The sequence below is a fragment of the Agelaius tricolor genome, unplaced genomic scaffold, assembly GCF_023055355.1.
Source record: "Agelaius tricolor isolate 1412-34295 unplaced genomic scaffold, bAgeTri1.0.p SCAF_8, whole genome shotgun sequence".
Lineage (NCBI taxonomy): Eukaryota > Metazoa > Chordata > Aves > Passeriformes > Icteridae > Agelaius > Agelaius tricolor.
The window spans coordinates 15,598,211-15,623,808 of record NW_027269268.1 but is presented as its reverse complement, the minus strand read 5'-3'; the positions used below and the strand labels follow the sequence as shown (position 1 = coordinate 15,623,808).

The 25,598-nt window shown below is 39.9% G+C and overlaps 1 protein-coding gene across 4 annotated transcripts; it reads right to left on the bottom strand.

The window, feature by feature from the left end:
* Positions 1-1,142: 1,142 nt before the first annotated feature.
* On the bottom strand, positions 1,143-21,901 carry YTHDC1 (YTH N6-methyladenosine RNA binding protein C1). 4 transcript variants are annotated; one of them, XM_071431725.1, is made up of 18 exons: positions 21,744-21,901; positions 17,878-17,979; positions 16,953-17,281; positions 16,466-16,820; positions 15,122-15,211; positions 14,555-14,608; positions 13,858-13,952; positions 11,912-12,020; positions 11,694-11,811; positions 10,761-10,845; positions 8,696-8,862; positions 6,123-6,205; positions 4,695-4,731; positions 4,563-4,602; positions 4,398-4,460; positions 2,799-2,933; positions 1,952-2,159; positions 1,143-1,561 (listed from the first exon to the last, which is right to left on the bottom strand). In XM_071431725.1, exons 1-18 carry the CDS (start codon positions 21,769-21,771, stop codon positions 1,512-1,514), a joined length of 2,148 nt encoding a protein of 715 aa, XP_071287826.1. In that variant the 5' UTR covers positions 21,772-21,901; the 3' UTR covers positions 1,143-1,511. The 4 variants fall into 4 exon arrangements, with proteins under 4 accessions (XP_071287826.1, XP_071287827.1, XP_071287828.1 ...); XM_071431726.1 differs by having other exon boundaries at positions 1,143-2,159; XM_071431727.1 differs by lacking the exon at positions 14,555-14,608.
* Between the last annotated feature and the right edge of the window lie 3,697 nt (positions 21,902-25,598).

Sequence of the window (25,598 nt, the reverse complement as noted above, 5' to 3'; positions counted from 1 at the left end):
ACACTGGAAACAGGATAGATGGGAAAAGATGGACAAAGTGCTCCACAGTACCTGTAAGGAGGTGCATCATTTCTGTAACCTACTCTGAGTAATTTGGCTTATCTAGTACTGAATTTAAAAAGTAAAACAACCAATCAACCAACCCAAACAAAAAACCTCAAAACCAAAAACCCCTCTTCATTTTAGAGTCTGTATATAATGCAGAGAAAGATATCAAAGTATGAGGGTGGTCTGTGACACATTTCTCCAATTAGACACAGAATGTATTCTAAATCTGACAGACTGATCTAATCCTCCAGCTAGCAGGCACTACCTCTCTGTGCACAATAAACTGTGCTGAGGAGCCCAAACACATATTCAGCCTCTAGTACTGCTTAAAGAAGCCAAACGTATTTGTACATTGGAGATCTAACCTTTTGTCTAACATATGTAGATGTCTACTGTGACTGTAGACTAAAATAAGCAGAGCACAAATCAGATCAATAAACCACATTTCCACAAATGCCACACAGTGGCCAGTCCTATACTAGCATTTATAAAAACAGCTGCAGCCCCCAGCAGGGTGGAGCTGGAGGTGTTTAAAGCACAGTCTGGATTTGTTATATGAGAAGACACTGAAGGAAGTTTATGAAGAAGTCCACCAAGGCAGTGCTACTCTTACAAGTTTTGGAAAGTTGGAAATTGCTGGATAAACTGAAGAACTTTCAGTACAAGTTTTAATTTTTTTACCCCCCCTCACATTTTTACCATTGGCATAGATAAAATACTTGTTACTTCTTTTAAATAAGAAGTGATCACTACAAAGCGCATAGGTACAGACTCTGGATCTTACAGGACTAACACATTCCTGAGACAGGTATGTCGTGGCTGAGGACAGCCTCTCAGCAGCTTGAAGATCGTATGATTATGTTGAAGATGTAGGGCCTTAATTATGATGAGCTGAGGGAGTTATTGGCCACTTCACTATGGAAACAGAAATGCAATTACCTTTTATATCAACAGTCCTTTTCCTTAATTCAGGCTTCAGATCAGTTTTGTTTACCACAAAGAACACTTGAACTATTTCTGAACATAGATCTTTTTCTAGAACTGCTGGAATCTAGCAAAGCTGTCAAGCTTAGAAAACCAAGAAACCCGACATGGAGTTTTAAACATTTCAATAGTTACCAATTTATTTTTATAAAAAAAAAAGGTAGCAACGTAGAATACAGCAATATTTTCTGGTTCCACGCACGCAGGTTGTGAACATTCCAAGCAATGTGTACATTTTGGAAAGAGACCAGACAAGAGAATTGACCAAAATGTTACTGAACACAGGAAGATTTTTAAAAAAGGCTAAAAATTAAGTATCAATAGTGTCTTCTTAATATTGCTTTCCTTACTGAAGACTGAAAATAAACCACTTGACTTCACAGATAGGGTTAAAAAATGGGGGGGAAAGAGGGGGGGGAAGGGGAAAAAGGCTGCTACAACACTGCCATACCGTCAAAAAAAAAGAAAGAGATCATACTTCAGTATTTGCATACTTGATAGCAGCATTCTCCCATCGAACCATATGAAACTACAGGAAGAAAACATCAAAGCAAAAAAAAAAAAAAAAAAAAAGGCAGTTATCCATCAGTATTCAAAAACCTAGAATGAAGTCACTAAGTAGAACACTTATTGAGAATTAATCAATATCTACATTCTTAGCTGCTTCCAACTTTGTTCCAATAGAAACATGAAGTTGTGTGTCAGCTTTGTGTATTTTATTTTTGGCCTATTTGAATTTTTCCAGTTCATAGTTCACTGCATGCTTGGAATAGAGAGGGTCATTATAAATCCTTCTACACAACGAACTTTAAGTAGACAGCTGAAAATAAAATGTACTACTTGTAAACACACAAAAAAATACAAGCTTTTTTTTGATTCAAGTGAGCACTGCTCCAGATAGATTATCTTCGGTATCTACCTCTTTCACCTCTGTCTCTGTCCCGGTCACAAATCCTCTCTCTCTCCCTTTCCCGATCACGGCCTCTGTCCCGTTCTCTGTCTCTCCGATTATCTCGAGGCCGGTCGCGTTCCCGCTCTCGGTCCCTCTCCCGGGGCCGGCTTCTCCGACCGCTGACAACAGCTTGTGTGCGGCGAAGGAAGTCATCTACTCTCATGTCATAGTCGTGCTGTGATGAAAGGAGAGCTCTGCTATTTTCTTTCCCAGATCAGAATTCCCTCCCTTATCTATAAGTCTGGCTGTAACTCCTCAGAAAGCCCAGTATTTAAAAAAAGGCAAACCCAACCAAACCAACTGTCCAGCATCCAAGTGCAGAATCTGGGGTTCAAATGCCAGACACTAGCAAGAGACCTGAAAGCGAAGGAGCTTCCAAGTCAGCTAACAGGAAACTTAATAATCCACCCTGTTTTCTGATGTGTCTGTAAGAAGTTTTAAAACACAAAATTCTGCTGATAAAGTAATTTGTTGCCAATGAGCATAAGCAAAGTTACAGCCCTGTCCTTACTCAAACCAGGTTTCAGGATGAAAATGTTCAGAGGTGGACAAGCCGGAAGCCAATTTAAGCATACACCTCAGTTTAAGAGTATGAGAATTTTTCACCTCCACCTCACCAGGGAGAGAAAGGCTTTTCAATTTTGCTGTAAGTGTGTAGTCAATCTAAACAACTGATCTTTCCAAGGAACTCTAATACAGGTCATAAACATGCTGCTTATCATAGCAAACAAAGCTCAGGCTAGGCTACCCCTGGACCCCAGATTCCTACTCCAGCCTGCAGACTTGCATCCCCTCTGTCTGTGTGGACACTTACTACTCGTTTGTCTCTGTATCTCGCTTCATGGGGTACAGGATGATGTCCTGAGTATGGAGGGTGAGCTTGAGGTGGAGGTGCATGGTGCTGATAGTAAGGGTGGTGTGGTGGTTGCTCCATACCTGGATACGGTGGCTACAAGAAAGTTACAGGAAGTTTGTTGAAGCAAAGGAATGCACACAAGGAGTGCATCATTCAGATGGAAAACACAGCATCTATATAAATCTGATCACAGCCTCCTAACTGAACAGCAGACTACTTTCCATTGGGCTGGCATGCTTGACTCCTTCTCTACCATTGCTTGGAGAAGTCTGGTAACCACCCCCCCCCCCCCCCCCCCAATATCCCTTCCATCTGCATCTGCCTCAATACGACACCGTACACAAAACTTCTGCTATTTTAATGTGGCAGTTTCAGTTCTGGGTTTTTTAAACCTTTGTGTATAGAATGTGAATTCTGCCCAAACCAGTGAACTCTTACAGAAACAAGTCATACTCATTCCTTATGAATTTGTTTCTATTCTAAATTAAAAACCAAATAATTTGCAAGTCAAATTATTTGACAAAATGCTAGCCCTCTTTTTTTGTTTGTAACAAAACCTATTTTGGCCGATTTCTTTCATTTCTTCAATCTGCATAGTCCTCCTTTGCCTAGTACCAAAGCATCTTGGCTTGCATTTTTGTTTCAAAGCGAGTAAATGAAAGCACTGGATTCTAGGACAACTACTTGGACTGCATGCAGAAGAGGGGAGGAGGAAAAAAAAGAGAGTTTCTGGAGGCTTAACTGTTTAAAAAAACTGTTTTCCCTCCCATCTGACAACCTTGTTTACTTCCTTCAGTTGTAAGGAGTTGTGTTTCAGCTGACAAAAATGAGAGGCTATAGGAGCATCTCTGTATCTGGCACTGCTTTTTGCTCATTGCCAGTACAAACAAGAGCCAAATGACCCATTATAGGTATACAAAATCAGGCCAGACTTACTACTAAATATAACCAAAATAACCTCACTATGACTACTTCTCTTGACATGAAGGCCACAACTTGTACAAGTGAACTATCTACACAGTTGTAGATACGTCCACTCATGTATCTGCTCATCTTTCTGGGAAAAAAAGAGCACTTCAGTGGAGGCTGCAATACAGAAAGACTTAGTTTAATTAGGTTGTGCAGCACATTTTGCTAGTTTCCTGCATGCTTCATTGCCATAACCAAAAGCAAGCCATTGCACAACACTAGAGCCCAGCAGCCCATTCCATGAGCCTCTTCAACAAGTCCACATGTTTGAATGCATTTGCTGTTTGAGAGCCAAGTACCATCAACATTTAGCAGGATACAGAATGTGATCACACGCTCCCATCTAGGCTAAAGGAGGGTTCTGCTACTTGTTCAGAGCTTACTAAAAATGCCAGACTACTGTTGAAAGTATATTTCAAAACACTTATAATAAGTATTTTTCCCCTAAAATTTTTACACTGTTACAGCAAAGATACATTTTAGGAAAAGCGAAGAGTTGAGAGCACACTGAATATGGCAGCCTCCTTAGGGGGAAACAAAAAGAAGCTGTATGCTAAAGAGAAATATCAAATTCAACAAGACACAAACCATTCCTTGCCATGGTGGTGGTGGTCCCATGTTGTGGAACTCCCTCACGTAATCATTGTAGGACTAAAATGAAAGACAGTAATATTAAAATTTATGTTGAGTGTCCTTTGGAAGTGCAGAAAGATGACTATAAAGTTGCCCAAAAAACTGCATGCAGTAACTTACCCCATTTAAAAATACATCTCGTCGAACTCCTGAAAATCGTCTGTTGGGAATAAAAATTTATAGAACTAAATCCAACTTATCCGTGCAGACAAGTTACCAGGACATTAAATGAGTAACATGAACACACCTTACCTGTCTACTTCGGGATATCTGGGATCCTTTATATACCCTGTTCGAACATCAAGCAGTATTAATTCAATTTACTGTCTCAAGTTAACAATCTTAAAAACTATATTCATTAGAAAGTATCCTTTCATTTTTGGCTACTACAAAATTATGTCTACCTGCTATTACCCTCACTTTAAAAATAACTCTTGAAAACTTACAGCTTTTAATAGACAATGCAGACAAATAGCATAATAAAAAAGTGACATCAACAAACCCATCAAGAACTTGCACACAGTACCAACAAATATGCAAGAGGGAAACTGTGCAAATAAAGACTTGAAATTTAGTCAAATGAATTAGGAATGCACATGAATTTGAAGAGTGCTGCCTCCAGGCATTTAGCACATGGCTGTTACTACTTCCTAACTGTGTATTCAGTAAAAAGCTAATTTCCCAATATGTTTTGGATACAACGCTATACGGGAAATTAAAAACAAACTATAAAGTATCTGGAAAAGCCCCACAGGGCAAAGAATTCTTACAGCTTCAGTAAATCCCTTTAAAGAGCTCAGTAGAACAGTGCAAAACATCAGGCATGCTTGCACTACAATAAAATAGTGACCTTCATTATTTTTTAAAGAATCTTGTTCTGTATTTTAAACAATGGCCTTAGAAAGATGCAGAGCAGCAACAACACTTTTTGCATAAAAGAATGCAGTCTTTGCAGACAAGCTGGACAGATACAGGCATGTTCTGAACAGGTTTAGAAATCTACGACTGAAATAGGAGAATGCGCTTTTCTAAGAGATGTGAAGCACAATTTGGTAGACTAAAAGCAACAAATTCTTAATAGCTGCTTTCTGAAGGAAAAAAAAAGCTGCCACGAGCAATGCTGTTGCTGTAGTACCACTGCAAACACTTCTTTCTAGGGAACAACAAACTTCCCTTCATCATTAGATCCTCTTGTAAAATGCAGTGCAACAATCCTCCTCCCTAACTCATGTCAAGCTTGTAAAAAAACTCTCTCTGAAAACACAACTGAATGTCTACCATCATCTCCACACAAAGGCTACTAGTCACACAGTCTCAGCTGATGTTCCCAGGTGGAAATTTCTCAAACATTTTCATCTGATGATTAGCATCTTGACAAGTAGGTCAGATCTATTTTTGTGCCCATATTAACACAGCACTTGAGAAGATCATTCACAACAATGAACACAATTCAACGCTCTTAAAAAGGGCTCAGCCTAGGTTAAACTCAGCTCTCAAACCAGTGAAACCGTGTCACTGACTTCTTCGAGAGGTGGGTTAAAGCAGCAGGCAGCACTTAAAACAAGTCACATTTTTATATCCAAGTTATATCAGTGTTTTACTTTTGAAATAACGAGGATATGCTAAAAGAGAAAATACTCATGAATTGGTGCACACAAATCTTCATAGTAAGATATTAACCTGGTCTTTGGTGAAACTCAGGGGGATAGTCAATCCTTGGTTTCTTTCTGCTGTTATGAATATCATAATCTTCTGGTCGACGCCTACACAAATTAGATATCAAAGATTAAACAAGGTTGCTTGGAGCATTTGTCACAGCAGAATACCTCACAGGAATAGTCTGAGCTGCCCAGGATATCAATGTAATCATTCTCAACTCTATTTGCTTCAAAATATTCTACAGCTTTAAATCTGAACTGAAAGAATCAGAAACAGCTCAATTACATACACTCCACTGTTACTTTCTGTCTACAGGAATTTTGGTAGTTAAGGAAGGAACTCTACCAAACCGTATCTTCATCCCAAACAAAAGGTAACAAATTTGTCTAAACCAAACTCAAGCTTAGGCATTAACATTACACTTTCCACATTACATTTTGAAACACCTACTGGACAACAAAGAATTTCACAGAACATTGCAGTCAGAGGGTATGAAGACTACTGCATTTCATAGCTAATGGGTAAAGAATTCAATAAAAGGTCTACTTCCACAACATTTATAAATAAAACTCTGCATGCTTTGTGAAATTGCAACTTTTAAATGTGACTTCCCTAATTGAATAGGCCAATTATATTATTTCTAATAATTTCTGTTCTAAGCAACTTACTAGCAATGCACTGGTGCATTTTTCAATTTAATAACACTCAAGCTTCCCAATAATTAAAATAATTATGGCTGTTTTCTATAAAAGCAGCTCTTTGACAGAAGAGATATTAAAAACTCTGCTCTTCCTTATAAAGTTACATTCCAGTTGCTGTTAGGCTCAAAAAAGAGCTGACAACTGGGTGCTTATTTTGCTCCAAGGTACATAAACATTACTGTACTGGGAGACTCTAGTGCTAATGTAACAGTGTTTCTAAACACAAAGCAGCTACAGAACCATTCCCTTCTCACCCCCCTCCCCCTCCCCAACAGTATAATTCATTATGACAAGACATGAACACTTTCTTATATTGCTTAATTACTGTGCAACTTGCCAGCTGAGTAACAAGCTTATATAGCTTTTAGTTTTATAAATAGTGACTTCTCCCTCCCTTCCCCAACTTCAGTCATTAAAGCCCACCATACCCAGTTACTAAGCTTTTTAAAATGGAAGCAGATTCTTTAGTATGAGCAAAAAGCCCAAAAACCAAAGCAGTTGCATCTACAGCAAATTCAGATCAAAGAAAATAAAAGCTGGTGTAAAGAATAAACATACCGCTTTCTTGTAGTTTTGAGAGTGCATTTACGACCGGTATATAATATGATAGAAACAGTTCATATAGTAGTCCAACTACTGACTTTAAGCTGTAAGCCACATACATAAATGGAGGCCCTGGCAGGCTTGAGAAGGTGTGGTGGTGTTATATGTATAGTTTGCAGTCCATTGCAAAACCTTCACTTGTATATACTTTATTGCACTGGAAACCTCTTAGCTTAACTCCAAAAGCCATCTTGGTGTTCAGTCCTTTAAAGCCAAAAATAGGGGGGGCGCTGCCAGGTTTCCTCCTACCTACTTGTTACAGTGTCCTTTTTTTAAGCTCAAGGAAATGGGGACTCTTGTTGGGGCTCTGTACCTACCACAGGATGTTCCCACAAAAAGGAAACTTAACCAAAGGTTTCAGCCCAAACCATACATCAGTCTGTATGCAAAGTGGCTACCACGGGGAAAAGGTGTTTGGCAGAAGGGCTAGTATCAGTTCTTTGCAAAGACTTCTCCAATTCTGTAACAAGTTATACCCCCTTTTTTCTGGAAAATGATGTTAAGTTCATAAAGCAGTGATCAATAACCATGTCGATCCTCTAAAAATACTTAAAGTCCACAGGTACTGCCAGCATCTGGAAAGGTTGTATATACAGACACAGCAACAGCCATTCTTTTTGGTTTGTTGCCGGGTCTCCAAGGGCCACTTGATCCCTTTTGGAAAGAACCTACTGTTTTCAGAAGCTCAGCAAGATGTGTGAATTCAGTGGTTACATGTTAGAGAATATTTGGCAATAGGGTTAACACATCACGGTGACACAATTTGAAACAGTCCCAATAATGCTCCTCTTGAATATCAAAATAACTTAAATATTTTATCCTCAAAATGAGGCGGCATCTTCTGCAAAATTCTAAGTGATCCTTATAAAAGTCCCATATTTGATAAGGCTTATCCAGAGACACACCTGAAAGAAAAGGCTTTTACAAGATATTAACACATTTTTGGCACATAAATATTTCCTCCTCTCCATCTAGCCTGCTCATAATCAAGCCAAGCTTACCTACAGCTAGCATTACAAGTTGCATTAGCTCAATAAATGATCTAGTCTAAACTAGAGACAGAACTTTAAGAGCTTTTTTCTGCAAAAGCAAAGATCCCCATTTTCCTCTTGAAAAATGACAGACCGGGGAACCATGTGAAATCCTCAATGAAGCCACAAACTTGTCCATGCAGCTTGATTTGAGGATTTTCTCTCTTCTTTATCGCAGGGCAAGCTTTGACGAATCACATTCCTCCATCACGTTATTCTGACACATGTGCCTATTATCAGTCCAAAGAACGTTTCTAACCTTCCCACATCCCGAACGGGGTCTCGACGGGATGGGCGTCCTCTTGATCGGGGTTGTGAGTGCATTCTTCTCTTGTGCCTCATTTTATGAATGACTTGATACAAGTCAATACTTTCATCAGGAGGGAAGAGAAGACAAAGTTGGGTTCCACATTCCGGCTCAATTTCCTAGAATTAGTTAGAAGTTCAGTAGTGGTTTATAAACTGAAGAAATTAAAACTCTCCCCAAATATACTGACAACAGACACTTAAGGGAAAAAAAAAAAAAAAGGACACTTCAAAGAGATTTCAGTATCACTAGACACAGCAAAAATTCACTTACATTACCTTTAACTCTTTAGGTACTAATTAGAATTTTCATTAAATAGTCCAACACTTTGGGTAACTGTATCTTCCCATAAGATATACAGGCCACATCACTATAAAATCACATTACTATAAAATCAGAGGACTGTTTTTCATCACAAAGAAAATGATTAACTATTACAGAAAGAAAAGTGACACACGTAGGAAAAAAAATCCATCCCACCTTCACACACAAAGCCATGGCCTGATGAAGTTGACTACTACCTCTCAGTATGAGTTCTTCATTATATGGTAGACAGGTCCATGAAAATACCAACTCATGGTCTGACCACAGTCAAAACAAGCAGTTTGTGTGCTTAGGGTTATTAGGAAAAGAACATGGAATAAGAAAGCCATTGTATCACATTGAATTTCATGTTCCACCCACACCTTAAATATTGGGTGCAGTTGTGCCCTTGCATCTCAAAAAATAGGGGGACAATAGAAATGGAAAACTTCAAAGCAGGGCACCAAGAATAAATGAAATAATACAACAATTCCTACATGCAATGACTGAAAAGGTCAGGTCTCTCCAACCTAGATTAAAAGTGAAATATGTGGGATATGGGGAACAAGATGGAGATAATGGGACCATCAGATACCGCAAGTTGTCTGGAGGAGAAAGGGACAGACATGAACTTGCTGACTCTCTCTTCCAGTACAACAACTCGGGCCATCAAATAAATCTAGGAGGAGCCAGGTGCAAAACAATCCCAAGAAGTGCTTCTTCAAACTGGTGACTGCAGGCCTGCAGAACACCCTCCCAAATGATGTCATAAAGGCAGATTTTCAGTGTACATGTCCTCAGAAGAGAGATCCATTCACAGTTGTGCAATTATAAATGGATAAAGGACAACCACTTCAGGAAATAAGCAGACTTGAAAAGCAGAAAGAGCAAGCATCAGGCAATGCTTGTCCAGACCATAACAGTACAGTAATTTGATGAAAAAAGCTGAAACCCATGTCCAGATTGCAAGTATACTGTAGACAAAACATTAGGAAAAAAATAAATTTCCTTGGCCATTTAACAGTAGCTAAGTTAACTGAAATACTTTTTTTTTTTAAAGTTCACACTAAACTAAAAACAGTACCAAAACTATTGTTTTTCTCCTGCTACACAACAAAGCAAACATACCTGTGGGCAAAACAACGCAACATGGAGTTGACATTTTCCATACAGTATAGAATTACCTCCCACCTTGTCTTAAGAAAGCAGAACCTGTTATTTTACCCACAGCTCGGGTACACAATGACAGAAGTAACATACTTGCAACTCTGTATGTCTGACAAGACAAAGAGCCAGCCCCACTTGAAATTTGCTTAGCATATATTCTATAGTGGGACTCTATGCCTTAAGCAATACAGTACATAAAAAAAAATGTAATGCAGAGCACAACCGGAAACACCAGACCTTTTTCTTAAAACCTGATGCTATGTGGTTTGCACACTATACAATGCAAGGCACATCACATTTCAAATTCAGAATACTATACAGTTTTGAAGCAAACATTGTTTATCATAAAGGTGAAAACAGAATTGGCACAGTATTGTTTCCTTTTCCTTCTTCCACAACAGCATTAGAGAGAAGCAAAATGCCTTTGCCATAGCACTCTACTCCAAGTAACTGCTATAAAACATTCCTACTCTCCTGCACATTCTAAGCTGGAAGCAAGCACTACAGGATGTCAGTTATAGAAAAAAAAAAGTAAGAATTAACAAACCTGTCCATCGCGTCCAATCTTTACTGGCTTATGTTCGTTCCAAGGATTGGTCAGGTGAGCAGATTTAGTGAACGGCAATTCCCGCCTAAATATCAAGTGGCACCATTTATAGTTTTGCCTCAGTTTTTTTTATTAAGAAAAGAACTAAAAATGTATACAGCAGGAGATTACATTTAAAATAATCTTGTTATTATTTGTACTGTTAAGTCTCTGAACATATTCTTATGGTCTATATATTAGTAACTGAAGATTTCACTTGGACTTACTCCAGTAGTAACTAATATAGTTCTTACTATGACAGGCCCTCCTTTAAAAGAGAGTATTTTGGTCTCCATGCAATATTGAGATTGTGATTGTTTATTATCTCACCATCCGAATACACTGACCAGTCTCTACATGTGGTAGCTCTTGGCACATACTTAAATCCCTGAGCACTGACCTAACTATGAAGCTAGAAGTGCTTTGAGTGAAGGTGGGAGTCAGTAGCTTCAAGAGGACCTTTCCAACACAGATTTTTCTCTAATTTAAAGTCTCACTTTTCCTCTATTCAGTCTTTCTGGCAGTCCAAAGTACTTGTACAGCCATGCAATGTGTTTCATGGGACTGCTGTTAACTTTTTTCCTTAATAAGAGATTTAAAATCTTTTCTGGAAGAACATACTGCTCACAACCTGTACATTATGCAATACTTGCACTATTTCATATGTTGCTTCAGAACAGCAGTATTTTCTTTGTTCAGTCAGATCAAAACAGAAAAAAAAATTAATGTAAGGACAAATCTTTTTCATCCACAGCTGTCTATTCAAGTGAGCAGTGAGGACAGATCTCTGGTTGAATCAAGTTTCAGAAGGATGCTGTTGGCACTTGAGTAATACGCAAAAGTTATATTATAATGCCTTGTTACTAACAGCAACATAAATGCACAATTGGTTACCTGCAAATCCAGTCAATTTTAAAGACACCTCCCAACATTTTTGCATTCATTCCTGCAGGCAGCACCCAATGTATAGGTGATCCTCCATGATGGGACTCTGAAGATAATCTTGCAAACCCTGAAGGATTTTGTATGAATTGTAACAAAGATACAACAGAAAGGTTATTGAGTATAGAACTCACTTTGACTCACCTTGAAAATAGCTCACTTGTCCTTACCTTGGAATTTGCCACTCTCTCTTACAGAAAATATCAAAATAACACTCCTTGCTGATCTAAATGCAGCATTAAGCTTTTTTTCATTCACTGGAAGTGTTGACCATACTCCCTAAAACAGAAAAACACCCACCCCATCACCAAAACATAACAGTTAATGTCAAATGATTTAGCGAGCATAAATATGTAATGTAGATGAAGAAAACAAGACCAAAATATTGTACTGGAGTAGAAGATAATAGAAAGAAAAACATATTGCTAAATTAATTTCCATCAAGAAGTATTTTAGCCTGCCTTGTACTAAAACTTTTAAAACACTGGCTTTTCAACCTTTTTTTGAACACTGAAGATGCATTTAGATCATCTACAAGACGTCCATTGTAATTATAATGATGGGCAGCTAACTGAAAAATAGCAAGGGTGAAAGTTTTCACATGTTTCAAGTGACTTAAGGAATTTATGTATTATATAACACACAGGAATTATGAAAAACCAACAGAATACTACTAAAAGGTGGGCAGGTAGACTTGACTTTAGTACTGCAGAGTTGCTGAAGACAGTCTGCAGACTTTAAAATTCTTTCAGTGAAATGCCAGCAACATGAAAGACACCGAAGTAACAATTTGAAATGGCAAGACAACTCAAATCACTTTGTTTAGCCCTACACATCTCCTCCTACTACTAAATATTATCTTTTCCATTTCACCAGCTGTTATGCAGCCACACAATAAAACCCAACCTGTTTTAAGGTGCCAGCTGAACTGATATAGAATAACAATTTATTGAATTACTCCTCCATCCATTTTCTGGGTAAACAAGCTTCAGCCTCAGAATAGGCTATACATACCAAAGTCAACATTCCTTCCCCTGCATTTTTTTAGTGCAGGTAAGTATTTATGCCCTACTCTGAACTCAGACCAGTATTTGTCTGATTCTGGTAATTCACTATAGCCCCCAGAGAATATCTGGGGTTTTTGCTAGCTTTCAGTCAGATTACATGGCTTTTGGCTGCTTGTAAAGCCCTGCTGTGAACTCAACAACCTATTACACTGGCACCACAAAAGTGAGTTTGATGAAAGTCCAACATCAAAGCACTGATGTCTCTACACTGAGAAACAAAGCATCCATTTCAATAACTTCAGGAACAAGGATACTACTGCAGCTCCATATGTGGATGATGCACAAAAAAGGACAGACTGGTTTACAGAGTCACCAGTCAGAATGGTGTTCACTGCACCTTCAAAGGTGGAAGGAGAGGTGAGAACCAAACATGCCCAGGACTCTGAGATTTGTTTAATCATTTTGATGCTACTTTCATCCTAATTTAGAAAATCTTCATTAACAGAATCACCTACTCTATGTATATTGTGTAACAGCAAATCAAGTATTTTCTCTCTGACCTGTTTCAAAGAACACATGCCAATACAAAACCACCAGAGTGGTGCAATGGACACCTAGTGCAATTCCTCAACAGCTGGAATCTGGTGTTCTGGAATCCCTCCCAAAGAACTCACTCACACCAGCACTGCCAGGCATACATTTCCACAGTAAGGCTTCAGATCCTGAATCACCTGATCAAAACTACTCATGTAGCATTAGAAAAAAGCCACACAACCTTCTGAACCTTCTCAGAGTACAGCAATAGGAACAGAGGTGCTGATGGAGGGAGAAAATACCATCCCAGTATTCTGATAGAGCCTGGCTTAGGATGTTATCAAACAGACCCTAAGGCCCCTTTTAAGCCCATTCTTGCCAAGATAAATGGCCAGTGGTCAGGACCTTTTCTAGGTTACCCTGGAAGCCAAAGAACAAAGGCACAGCAGCTTTGTTGCTGCATCCACCGGGATCCAAGCAATGAAGAAAACGCATCCAACTACACACTCTCCCAAACTGAGGTGAGTGTGTCTGAAAACAGACAAAGGGCTGAGTTTGAGGAAAATACAACATACCTTTGCCTTAGCAAGTGATACATTTTCATGGTTATTACTCTTGATGAGAAAGAATCTTGCATCTTGGAGAATGTATTTAAGTTTGCTTGTTTGGTCTGAAAAGAAAACAAAGTATCAAATAAGCTGAACTGTAAATACTTACCAAACAGGTTGCTTTGAGTACAGATAGTTGCTTGCTTCCTTCAAAATACACAGTATCCCACCCATTTCCTATCTATGTATTATCACAGTCAACCACCCAACTTAAAGTCAAAGCTGCAGAGCACAAAATGCCAGGGGAAACCAAACCAAAACTCAGATATCCAAGTAAAGAAAAAAGCAAAATAAAATCAGCATGATTCAGTGATGTTCCGATATGTAGGACTTATTTCCTTGCTTAAGGATCTTTGCATAAATGATGGGTAACACTCGTAACAAGCACAAACTGTTCAATAGAGAATGGTGAATGCTGTTCCTCTTTGCAGCTTTAAGCACTTCCTTTTTAAATTTGCTGCCTCTGCAAAGAGCACAGTGACTGAACTTTTTGCATATCGCTCTCAAAACATGCAAAAGTAGCTCAAGATTCAATTATCATGCTCAGAACAATGACGTGCTTAAATTGATTTATATCAGAACATCACTACTTACAGGTAATTTAATCAACAGAGACAATGGCTTGCTATGGGGCATGCATTAAAAATTCAAATTTAAATGATACCTTTTTGGACAGCACGAACGGAAGATGATAATTTCTCATGCTTCTTTTCTGAACCTGTGTTTAGCCAAAGTACATTTGTTCAGATTGAGCCTTAATAGAGATAATATACAATTTCTACAGCCTTGTCCCATACAATTTTCATTCATGACAAATTATGCTTTCTGGCGCGCACCCACACACACAAAAAATACTATTCAATGTGCACGAGTGTTTTGTTTTGTTGCTTTTTTTTGTTTCAGTTTTGGGTTGTTTGATTTGGGTTTGGTTTTTTTAAAATAATATTTGAACAATTTCCTACTCAGAAAACTAGTCACTGAATCATCATCTTCCAAGTTTTAAAAAAATAAAAAAAAAAGTGAAATTTCCACTTAAGCAACAGAATAGCATTAAAGTAACAAGAAAGCCTACTTCCCCCCAAAGGTATCCACACACAACATGCCAGAAGTCAATACCAAATTATACAAAGCTACAGACCCTATAAATCTCTACAGCCAGTTACATTTATTTTAGGTTACACATTAAGATTTGATGCAAGTCACAATGACAAGCAACAAAAGGGAAGAATACCTGCATATGATTCTGATGCAGAACTCCCACTTCTGTCAAAAACAATTGGAGAGATACCTCTAGCTCTCTTCCTCTCCTTCTTTTTCTCGTCTAAAAGAAACCATAAAAAATAAAAGCCATACTTTAAACACAGGCAAAGTTGAGATTAAAAAGTAATGAGACAGGAAAATAGCATCAGTAAAAGTGAAGGTACCATTTGGCTTGCACATTAAAATTGTGGTTGTTGCCACAAAACTATCATGCACAGAAGAAGCAAATGCTAGTTACTCAAGCTTTTCATTCACAAAAAGGAAGATGATTGGCACAAATCTATTAAATCTGTGCAATATTTAGAGACAGAATTTATTATTATTATATTTTTAGTAAGGGTGGGTTAGCGTTTCTTTCCAGCCTTCACTTAAATGTGCAACATCTAGCACAAACTGTGTAGCAATAGTGATATGAGCTCATTTGCTCAGAGCTCAAAAACAGTAAGAGACAGGGAAACAAAAACACTGTGGCACACAGGCAATTATTTCCACTCTTAAGAAAGTGTTACATTATACCACAGAGTTTTTTAGAACAGTTATTACAGCTTCACTTGTCTTTAGGTTACACCTTGCTGTCTCTAATTCCATACAGCAGAGCTGAGCTAAAAGAGGCAGCATATTAAGCAGGATGACCACCTATGGAGACTTCAGACAAGGAAGATACACAATAGGAATCTTAACAGGATTGCAAACTGCTTTCCTAGAAAAAACAAACAACGAACAGCCAAACCCAAAAGTATTTACGTCATTAGCACTTCACATCTGCAAGTTAGGACCACTTACAATATACAAATACAAACCAATTGTTTCTAGTTTCTGCTTAAAACATTTATTCCATTCTTAATTTGCCCTAATAATTTCAATATAGGTTTAGATTTCCTATGCTGAGCATAGGCAATACTTAAGATTCAGCTATCCTTCCCCAGGGACCTAATGTTTTACTACACCAGTCTACCTGGTCACTCATGTAGATGGACACCAAACAGCTCAACGCTGAATTAAAATTAACCGTGTGGAAAACTAAGCCATTAGATACTCAAGAAAGTACTAATTTTAGTGTTATAAAGCATTGAACAGCAAGGCCAAAGCAGTCAAGAACACAATGAATCCTCAACACAGTAATCTGGATATTCACAATTTTGTTTTACCACTTTCCAGTACATTTTTTCCTTGCCTATGGTATTTCATAATTAACATCTTCCTGACTTCTGCCACCACGGCTTACTTTTGACGTGGTCAGGAAGTGGTTATTATTCAAAGCAGTCAAACTTTCAGTGGCAAGGTATTTCACATTAGCATGGAAGATGCTGCCTACCTGATGCATCTGAACCAGACCCAGATCTGACTGACCCATCTGTGAAAGAGGCAGATTCAGAATCAGAATCGCTGGCTTCACTCCGTGTGTCATAGTCATTTCCTTCCTTCTGATCCCTCTCATCCTGTTCATACTCTTCTTCATCTTCCTCACCATCTTCTTCCACCTCTTCATCCTCCTCCCCTTCATCATCTTCCTCTTCTTCCATTCCTTCCTCCTCATTCTCTGTGTTGCCTTGTTCAGAGGAACCACTACTGCCAGTCTCGTGATCTGAACAATATTCCTCAGAGTTCACCTCTTCTTTAGAAGAATGACTAGATCTGCTTGGTCTTCTATCCACATCATGCCTGATTCTCTGATGTTTAAAGAAAAAGTGAATCAGCAGTCATATAACATTGTCAGGATGCACACACAGTCCTAAGAGAACGTGCCTTACAAAAGTCTCATAAAATTGCTTTATTTATAAGGCAGCAAGAATACTTAATACCTCTGAACCATCCGGTGTAGAAGACTTTGCCCTTCTGTCAATATCCCTCTTCCTCATGTAAGATTTTTCTGGTTGTCCTTTATAAGGTTCCCTGGAACTGCTTGACATTCGCATCTTCCGATCGCCATCTGGGCGCTTGTTTCTGTCAGACCTCTGGTACTCCTCAGTCTTGTACTCTGACACCAGCTTTCCTTTCGTGCTCACTATTCTCTTGTTATTGCTAACTGATGAACTGGGAGGCTTTGGCATCATCTGCCTCGAAGAATGCACAGAAGGTTTTTGCCTCTTGCTTTCAGCATTTTCCATCCTGTCAGTTTTTCTTTTTGATCCTTAAATAGAAAGAAATATCAAGTTCAGTGTTATTTCTGATATCAAAACAAAACCTGTACAGAGGCTTCTACGTCCTCTATTTTAGGTAATTACCTTGCTGCAGTCATAGGGAACATCTTCCAGTTGTAGGCTTTGCAGCAACACTAAAAACTGCTTCTTAGGAACAGCTCATGTTCTAAAACATGTATTTTACTTCTAAGATGTATGTGTTTCTCAGATTTTACATTTGGAAATCCTAATTTAAATGCTTAGGGGATTGGCCTAAAGCCAAATAAAGAACTGAACTGAAATCAGACTTTGCAACCCCTTTGCTCCACTTCCATCTCACTTCACTGAGCCAAAAAGGACAATCATTTCCTAACAGCAAATGAATTCAGAACAAGCCAGACTCAGCAACTGCTCTTGAGGAAATGGATCTGACTGTTTGCTTGGAGGGTCAGGTGAAAAAGTACATGTCCATGAAATAAAGACTTTTGGAACTCATTCACTCTTTGAATCAAGTTATAAAATCCACTACTTCAAAGACTAACTGAAATAAGACAGACATTTTTACCACTTATGTTCCTGCAGAACAACCACTACCAAAGTCACATACCCTTTTTCTCACTTTTGTCTTGCTCACTGTCAGGGTTATACAACTCATCATCCTGGTCAGGAGCATCAGTCAAAATGTCATCCAGAACGTTCAGTTCACCATCTGAAAATACACAAAAAAAGTCAAAACCAACCATAAAAAGTCTGGATATGTAAACCACAGAACTAGTAGTTATAAACCCAAACATTTCTTTCAGGGCTGCAGATCAGCAACAATGCAAAAAATTGATGTCTTCTTGATTTATTTCTACACTTTCATTTGGAAGGATCAGGTAGAGCAATAAAAAAATTAAAACATGTCACAAGACCTCTAAACAAGGTCCAAGTTGGCTCCTCATGTCACAAAAGCTTTTCAGAAAAGCTGACCTACAAACGAAAGCTGAACATAAAATTTTAGAAAAAGGGAGACCAAGAGGTAGTCTGAGGGCCATTAGTAAAGAGAAGGGATCCTTATCTCTGCAAAATTCTGAAACTCACATGATGAATTAGCTGTGTTAGAATGGTGGGTTTTGTGGTTCACTAACAAATAGAAAAAACATAATGGAGAAAACAGTATTTATTTGCTGCATCATCAACTCTGAGTTGTTCTGAAAAAAAACCCCACAACTTGATCAGAAGGGCAAATGTTAAAGAAAATTAATGCCAGAGGCAGTAAATGACCACACCTGCTCACAAAATTTTAAAATCTTTCACAATTTCTGGCTGTTTCACTTTGCCTGAAACCAAAAGGGATATATGGTGATCCTATTAGAAGAAGGAGTCAAGCTTTAGGGTAGCAGATCTATATTCCAAGCACTTTAAAACAGTGAACTAAGCCTAAACATGCAAAGGAAAAATAAAAAATTATTAATTTTGGAATCTCTCCAAAATTCTTAGTTCTTCCCACATTGTGATTGATTGCATTTTCTGTGCTCAGGAAAAAGAAACCAGAGCAACCTCCAAGGATTCAGCTGGTTTATAATATCCATAGCAGACACAAGGTAAGGACTCCAGTACAGCATGAAACTGAGGTAATGCAGCAATTAAGTCCTCCAGAGTTTGGCAGCTTGTCTATCTCAAAATATTGAGCTGAGCCACAAAATAAAATTTACAGCTTGATATTGAAAAACCCCAAACATAACCCACACGATATATATATATATATATATATATATATATATATATATATATATATATATATAAAAATTAGTATTAAAATTGTCTCTCTACTCTATACTACCAAATCTGAAGTCAGCATGTGCACTAACTTTCCTGCTGGCACTTCTCCACACTTTCAGTGGTAGGGAAATGCATAAGTGATCCCTGGACTGCTCAGTTGGTGTCTCTAATGCAAAGGAAATGGTGCAGAGTGAAGACGATCAAACCTTCCCCTGCCAGTTTACAGTTAGCAGGCATTTAAATGCAACACAAACTTGCATCACAATTCTCTTAGGAACAGCCCTTTATGTTTGTAGACATACATCTATAGCAAATATTCTTGCTGTAACTGATAAATATATGAGAGTCAGATTCATGGCTGTGTAACTGCCAAACATGGGATGCAATTTCCTGGCTTGCATTCTGCTTGTCCACAGGAAACTTGGCAAGTCTAGAGCACAAGGTTTTTTTACTGGACACTAATGAAAAAGAGGTGCACTGAGATTAGAAAATTAAACATATCATCCATCTCAAATCACATGTATTGAACCTTAGATTTGTTTCCCTCTTGGTGAGACAACAGCATACTTGAGTAAACTAGATTTAACCTACCTACTGCAGCAGCATTGGAAGGTGCTAAAAGACTCCAGTATCAGCTCATTCAGAAGTATGAGAAGGAAAATTTAACAGAAAATGCAACTCTGATACACACTCTCTCCTAAATCCCTTCCAGGTTAGATGGGCCTCATTTGCAGCTGGAATGTTAAAGAGGGTGCAGGAGACAGGAGCAGGATCCCCCATCCCCTTCTATAGGCACATCGACCAGACTTGTTTAGAAGCACATCTCCAGATTCATTTAGCAGCCTGCTTCCTGTCTCGCGCTGGATACGCTGCTTGACTGACTTGCACAAGATCATTTCTCTCACTGAACCACCACTGTCAGTGTTCAACCTGAAGAGCCAAATTATCTCAGAGAGCTATCAGCAAAAGCAGAAACAGAAAAATGGCAGAGGACAGGTGTTTTATAGTCCATCACCACAGAAGAGGGAGGGACCAAATGAGTTCTTTCTGTGACAGATACTCCCAACAGGGCTCTCCTGCCGCTTGTCTTTTGTGGGATCCTTCCATGAACAAATTTAACTCACCCAAAATAGCAGGAAGGTAGCCTGGGAGGCCATTTCGTCTGCTGCCCAGGAGAATTAGAACTACTGGAAGGGTCCAAGGAAAAATCCGATTCGGCACACCAAAGAAATAAGACCCTGTGATCTAAACCTAAACAGGTCTGCAAGCCTTATTTTTGCTTTTTTAAAGTGGTAAAATGGCATTTCTCTTCCAATGGGAGCACTTACAGCAGAAATCAGTTTAGCTGCAAACGTGCATCAACACTTGTTATTCAGTCAAAATAACCCCTTTCACATGAGAAATAATTAAAAACAAATTAAAGTAAAAATATAACTTCACCACTGGCAGCGATTAACAAACACTAAAAAAAATTCCAGCCCAAGTGGATAAATACTTATATGAACAGAAATTTATAGATGACAACAGCAAACACTTCAAATTCACGGCTCATCCACAGTGGGCGATCAGATCTGTTCTGACGCAACCTGATCATATCCCAATCTACCAGTCTCACAATAATACCACTAAGGATCAAGCACCATCAATAATTTTATTTATCAGCTCTGACAAAAGCTACTGGGAATTTTCCATGTCATATAGTTTCAAAATAAATACCAGACAGCAAACCTTTACCACTCCAACAAAGCCATTTTGTGGACACATATCCTGCAAAAGGCTTTACAGGAAGCATTACTCTCCACATAAATCCAAAAGAGCGCAATCCAAGCCACACTACCCTAGTGATACTTTGCCCTTTTTATAACTCCGCAACTCTCTGCACTAACCACCAAATGGCAATCTGCTACACCTAACTCTGGTTTGGCTTCTTAAAGAGGTTATTTCGTGAGGACTGACTGACATAATCTCACAGATAACATGCGGATCACTTCGGCTTCCGTGGATAGCGGTAGCCACTTATAAGAGCTGTGATTCTATTATTCGACACTAATTGCCATAGATTATTATTATTATTCCAGAGTAATGACTCTGAAATCGTCCGATTCCTCTAACTCAAATTTATTTATCCACAGTGCCCAGAATTCACAGCTCACTGCAAAAGCCGAGCAACAATCGGCAAAGTAAGATTCCAACACAAATTTCTGCTTACTAAAGTAACTACATCCCCCCACAGAAAACCGTGCAAAAAAAACCCAAAACCAAAACGGCCTAGTAATCCAAGCAGAAACAAAAAGCCGCAATAAAAATAGCAAATACTTTTTGCGAAAACATAACCTGCAGTAACTCGCTGTCGATGATGTAAAACTTACGGCCCACGAACTTCTCCCTCTTCGCGCTGCTCGAGTCACCTTGCCCCGAGCCCGCTGCTGCCGGGACACCAAAGTATGAGGGGCCCTATTACCTCCTGCTCCCCAACAAAACACAGGCAGCGCTTCCGCAAAAAACAAAATCATCCTCGAAGGGTCATCCCTGACCTCGCCGCCCCTCCTTTCCCCCGGAGGAGACGCAAGTCTCCCGGCTGAAGGCCCAGCACCAGCTTCCAAGGTGGCCCCGGGGACGGGGGAAGGCTCAGGCGGGGGCCCGATCCCCACCTGAGCCTTCCCCCTTCCCCGGGGCCTAACGCTTGCCCCCCTCTCTACCGCCACATACCCTTCTCCTCCCGGCCATCCGTCGCCATCCCGCCGCCGCGACGAGCGCCTAAGATGGAGGCTCCCTCTTCCTGCACGTAGCGCTTCCCTCTTCCCACAGGGCGCCGCTTTGTTTACGCTCCCCGCGTCAGAGCGCGCCGCGGGCGGGCGGCGGCGGCGGTGGCGGTGGGGCATGCGCCGCGCGGGGCCGTGAGGGCGCAGCCGCCATGTCAGTCCTTGGCAGCTCTGGGCTGCGCTCGGCCGGCTGGGCGGGGAAAGGAGGAGGGTTCTCTGCTCTCGGAAGTGCGGGAAGCTCGCATGTCGCCCGTGCTGCTGTGGCAGCTGTGTGTGTGAGGTGTTGGAGCCCTTGCTGAGAGTCTTGAGTGGGGCAAAGTTTAACAGTACTTACTTAACCCCTGGTGTTGGGTGTTGCTGTTCCCTGGTTTTCTCTTGTTTTTTTACCTTCCTCCCCCCACTTCTCATTGTTTTTTCCTTTCTCCTGGCAATCAGGCCAGTTCAGAGGAGGGTTACCAAGCTGATGGAGGGGACTAGAGCACCTCTCCTATGAGGAAAGGCTGAAAGAATCGGGATTGTTCAGCCTAGAGAAGACTTTGGGGTGACTTAATTGTGGTCTTCTAGTACTTGAAGAGAGTCTACAAGAAAGATGGTGAGAGACTTACAAAGGTGAGGGCAAGGGGGAGTGGCTTCAAAATGAAAGAGACTAGGTTTAGATTATATACCAGGAAGAATTTTGTTATGGTGAGAGTGGTGAGGCACTGGCATAGGCTGCCCAGAGAAGCTGTGTGTGCCCCATCCCTGGAAGCATTCAATGGATTAGATGGGTTAGATGGAGCCCTGAGCAACCTGATCTAGTGGAAGTTATCCTTGTCAGTGGTAGAGGGGTTGGAACTGGATGACCTTGAAGGTCACTTCCCATCCAAAGTATTCTGTGAAATATGAAACAAGTGTGCTTTATCTATCCACACTGTTTTTAAAATAAATTTCAGTTTAGAGCGTAACTCTTTTCTACCATAATGTAGGTGGAAACTTTACCACCTCATCTTAGTTGCCCTTTTGGGCAGCTTATGAAGAAGCTTGGGCACTAAGTTGCATTTGCTAGTTTATTAGTATGTACAATACAACCAGAGGATTAGGCCATAGCATGGATTTAGGAAAGGCAGGCCCTTCCTGACTAACCTGATCTCCTTTTATGACCAGGTAACCTGCCCATTGCATGAGGGAAAGGCTGTGGACATGACTACATGGACTTCAGTAAAGCCCTTGGTGCCACAGCATTCTCCTGGAGAAGCATGGCTCACCCAAAAGAACAGGAAGCTCGGGGGAGACCTTGTTGCCCTCCACAACTACATGAAAGAAGGTTGTTATGTAGTGGGGGTTGGCCTCTTCTCCAGGCAAGTATCAGCAGAATGAGAAGAAATGGCCTCATGCTGTGCCAGGGGAAGTTCAGGCTGGGTGTTGGGAAGTATTTTTTCACAGGAAGGTTAGTTAAGCATTGGAATGGGCTGCCCAGGGGGGTGATACAGTCACCACCCTTGGAGGCATTCAGAAAACAACTGGACATGGTACTTACTCCTACGCTTGACATGGTGGTAATTGGTCAGAGGTTGGGCTTAATGATCTTGGAGGTCTTTTCTAGCCTTAATGATTTCATGATTCTATGATTAGGGCTGTGTGTAATTTGCAATTATAAAGTAAGGCTTGTTTTGTCCACTATGGTAATTTATATGTTTATATCTTATTACCTGACATGCTAACTGTTATAAAAGCTCTGTTATAAAGCTCTACCTGTCTTCTTTTTTTTTTTTTTTCCCTTTAACTGGAGTAGAGGCATAGCAAGGTGAGTACTGCTGTAGACTATGGGATACTTTTTGTTGTAAGGCTGCAGATATTTGCTAGACGAGCCTGAGAGGTGCAGCCAGTCAACTAAATACCTTGAACTCCCCTCTCCAAAACACTGCAGTTCCAGCAATCTTCACTCCAAGTATTGACTGTGTTTGCCTGTGCTCCCAGAGTGGACAGGTTGGTAGAAATGCCTGATCAGCACAGCAGCTGAATGCTGTTGGCTAGCTTAAGGGAGCACTTTGCCTTTCCAGTGGTGGAGGCTGGAGTGCAAAAGGCACTCTGTAACACTGCTTGGTGTTGTCTGTCTCACCTCAAAGCTGTGCAAGCAAAGTCTGAACAGAGAATGAAAACATGCCCTGAAGAACTGAAGTATTTCTGCAGAGAGAGATGATGAAAGATGGAATTATGTGATGAGGTAAAAATTAGGGGGTGATTGTGAAGTTTTACAGAATTAAACAAAAGTACCTATTCTTCAACTTTCTATTGGCTTCTTGATTTGATGAAAGGTGATTACTACTGTAGTGCTGCAGCTTGAGCTCATTCAAAATTTATCACATTTATCTGTTCTCTGGAGTGTCTGAGTGGCAGAACTTGACACTAGTAGATTTACTGGCACTTAGCTTCTGATTCTGTAGCCAAACACTGAAGCAGTTCTTGTGTGTCTGTTCTGATCACATCAATCATCACTTGGGTAAGGTGCTTGTGGAGTGACCTTTCAGTGTCTGGTATGCACACCACAAGTTTATTTAACCTGTGTTATTTATAAGCAATGCCTCTGTTTTCTATTTTTACTAGAAATTACTGTGTGGTGTTAACTTTACGTCCTGTTTTGCTACTTATGGAAAAAAGGTCTGTAATGCACTAGATGGTGCTGTCAGCACGACTTAAATGGAAGGGCACTTCCGTGGGGCTGCTGCTGGTGTCAGTTTTTGTACTTCCCTTTGAAGCTGCAGGTACACCAAGACATCTTTGGAGAATACTGTACTTTAAAGTCCATCATGGACCTTTTGGTGGGTTTCACGCCTTTCACATGGGACAAAGTTCAAACCTTGTTAGCACGAGTCCAGCACCTTTACTGTAGTATGTTGTTAATGGTGGTGGGTATCTGCAAGTGAGCATAGCTGCTGATGCTTTTTTCAAGGATGTAATGTTAGTCTATATAGACTAAACCATCTCCAGAGGTCCCTTTCAGCCTTAACCATTTTTATGGTTTTTTTAATTGATGGGGTCTTGTTCAAGAGTTTTAGGGTAAGAGAAACTCCTTAGTGCAGCAAGCAGCTGGTAGCTGTGGCTTCCTGTGTAGATTACAATATAGCAAATCAGTCTGGAAGGGAGGAGGAAAATGGTGCTAAACTTGGTAGTGAGTTCCCTTTTAGATCTTGCTGTGTCAGAGATTTGATAGATACAGTTATTGAAAGGGACAGCTAATTGCTTTGCCCTAGCCTGTTTTAAAGGGATGTGGAAGAATTACCTCAGTGTCTGCCAAATCCCTTTCAAAATCAGATCACTACAGTTGCTTGGAAATTCTCCCTTTGAAATGTCTTTATAACATCTTAATATTAGCCCATTTGTCCTTTTTTGTGCAAGTAACTGCTGATGGACATTCTCTGAAGACTGTCTACTGAGATGGGCCACTGCTGAGAAAGTGACTAGGGTAACTGAGAACATCTGTGTTGCACATAAGAGACAAACTTGGGCTTGCTTTTATGTCCAGGCCTTCTGCTATCTATCAAGGAGCTGAGTGGGAATGCTTGCTGATTGCTTGAGGTGTGTTTTTGGGAGGTTTTTTTTTGTAGGCCTGTTGCAGTCTATATAACTTAGAACTGTGGAGAACCAAGGTGAAGTGGGACTATCACTTTTAGATCAGTGCATCTAAAATTAAAATGAAGAGTCCACTGGTTTGGAATTTGTGCTCCAGATCATAGGATAAGCCTTGTTACTGTTCCTGCTCTTATTAAAATTAGACTTTTGTGATGTAGCTTAGCAGGGAGCCATCCATGTAGCTGCAGCCTGG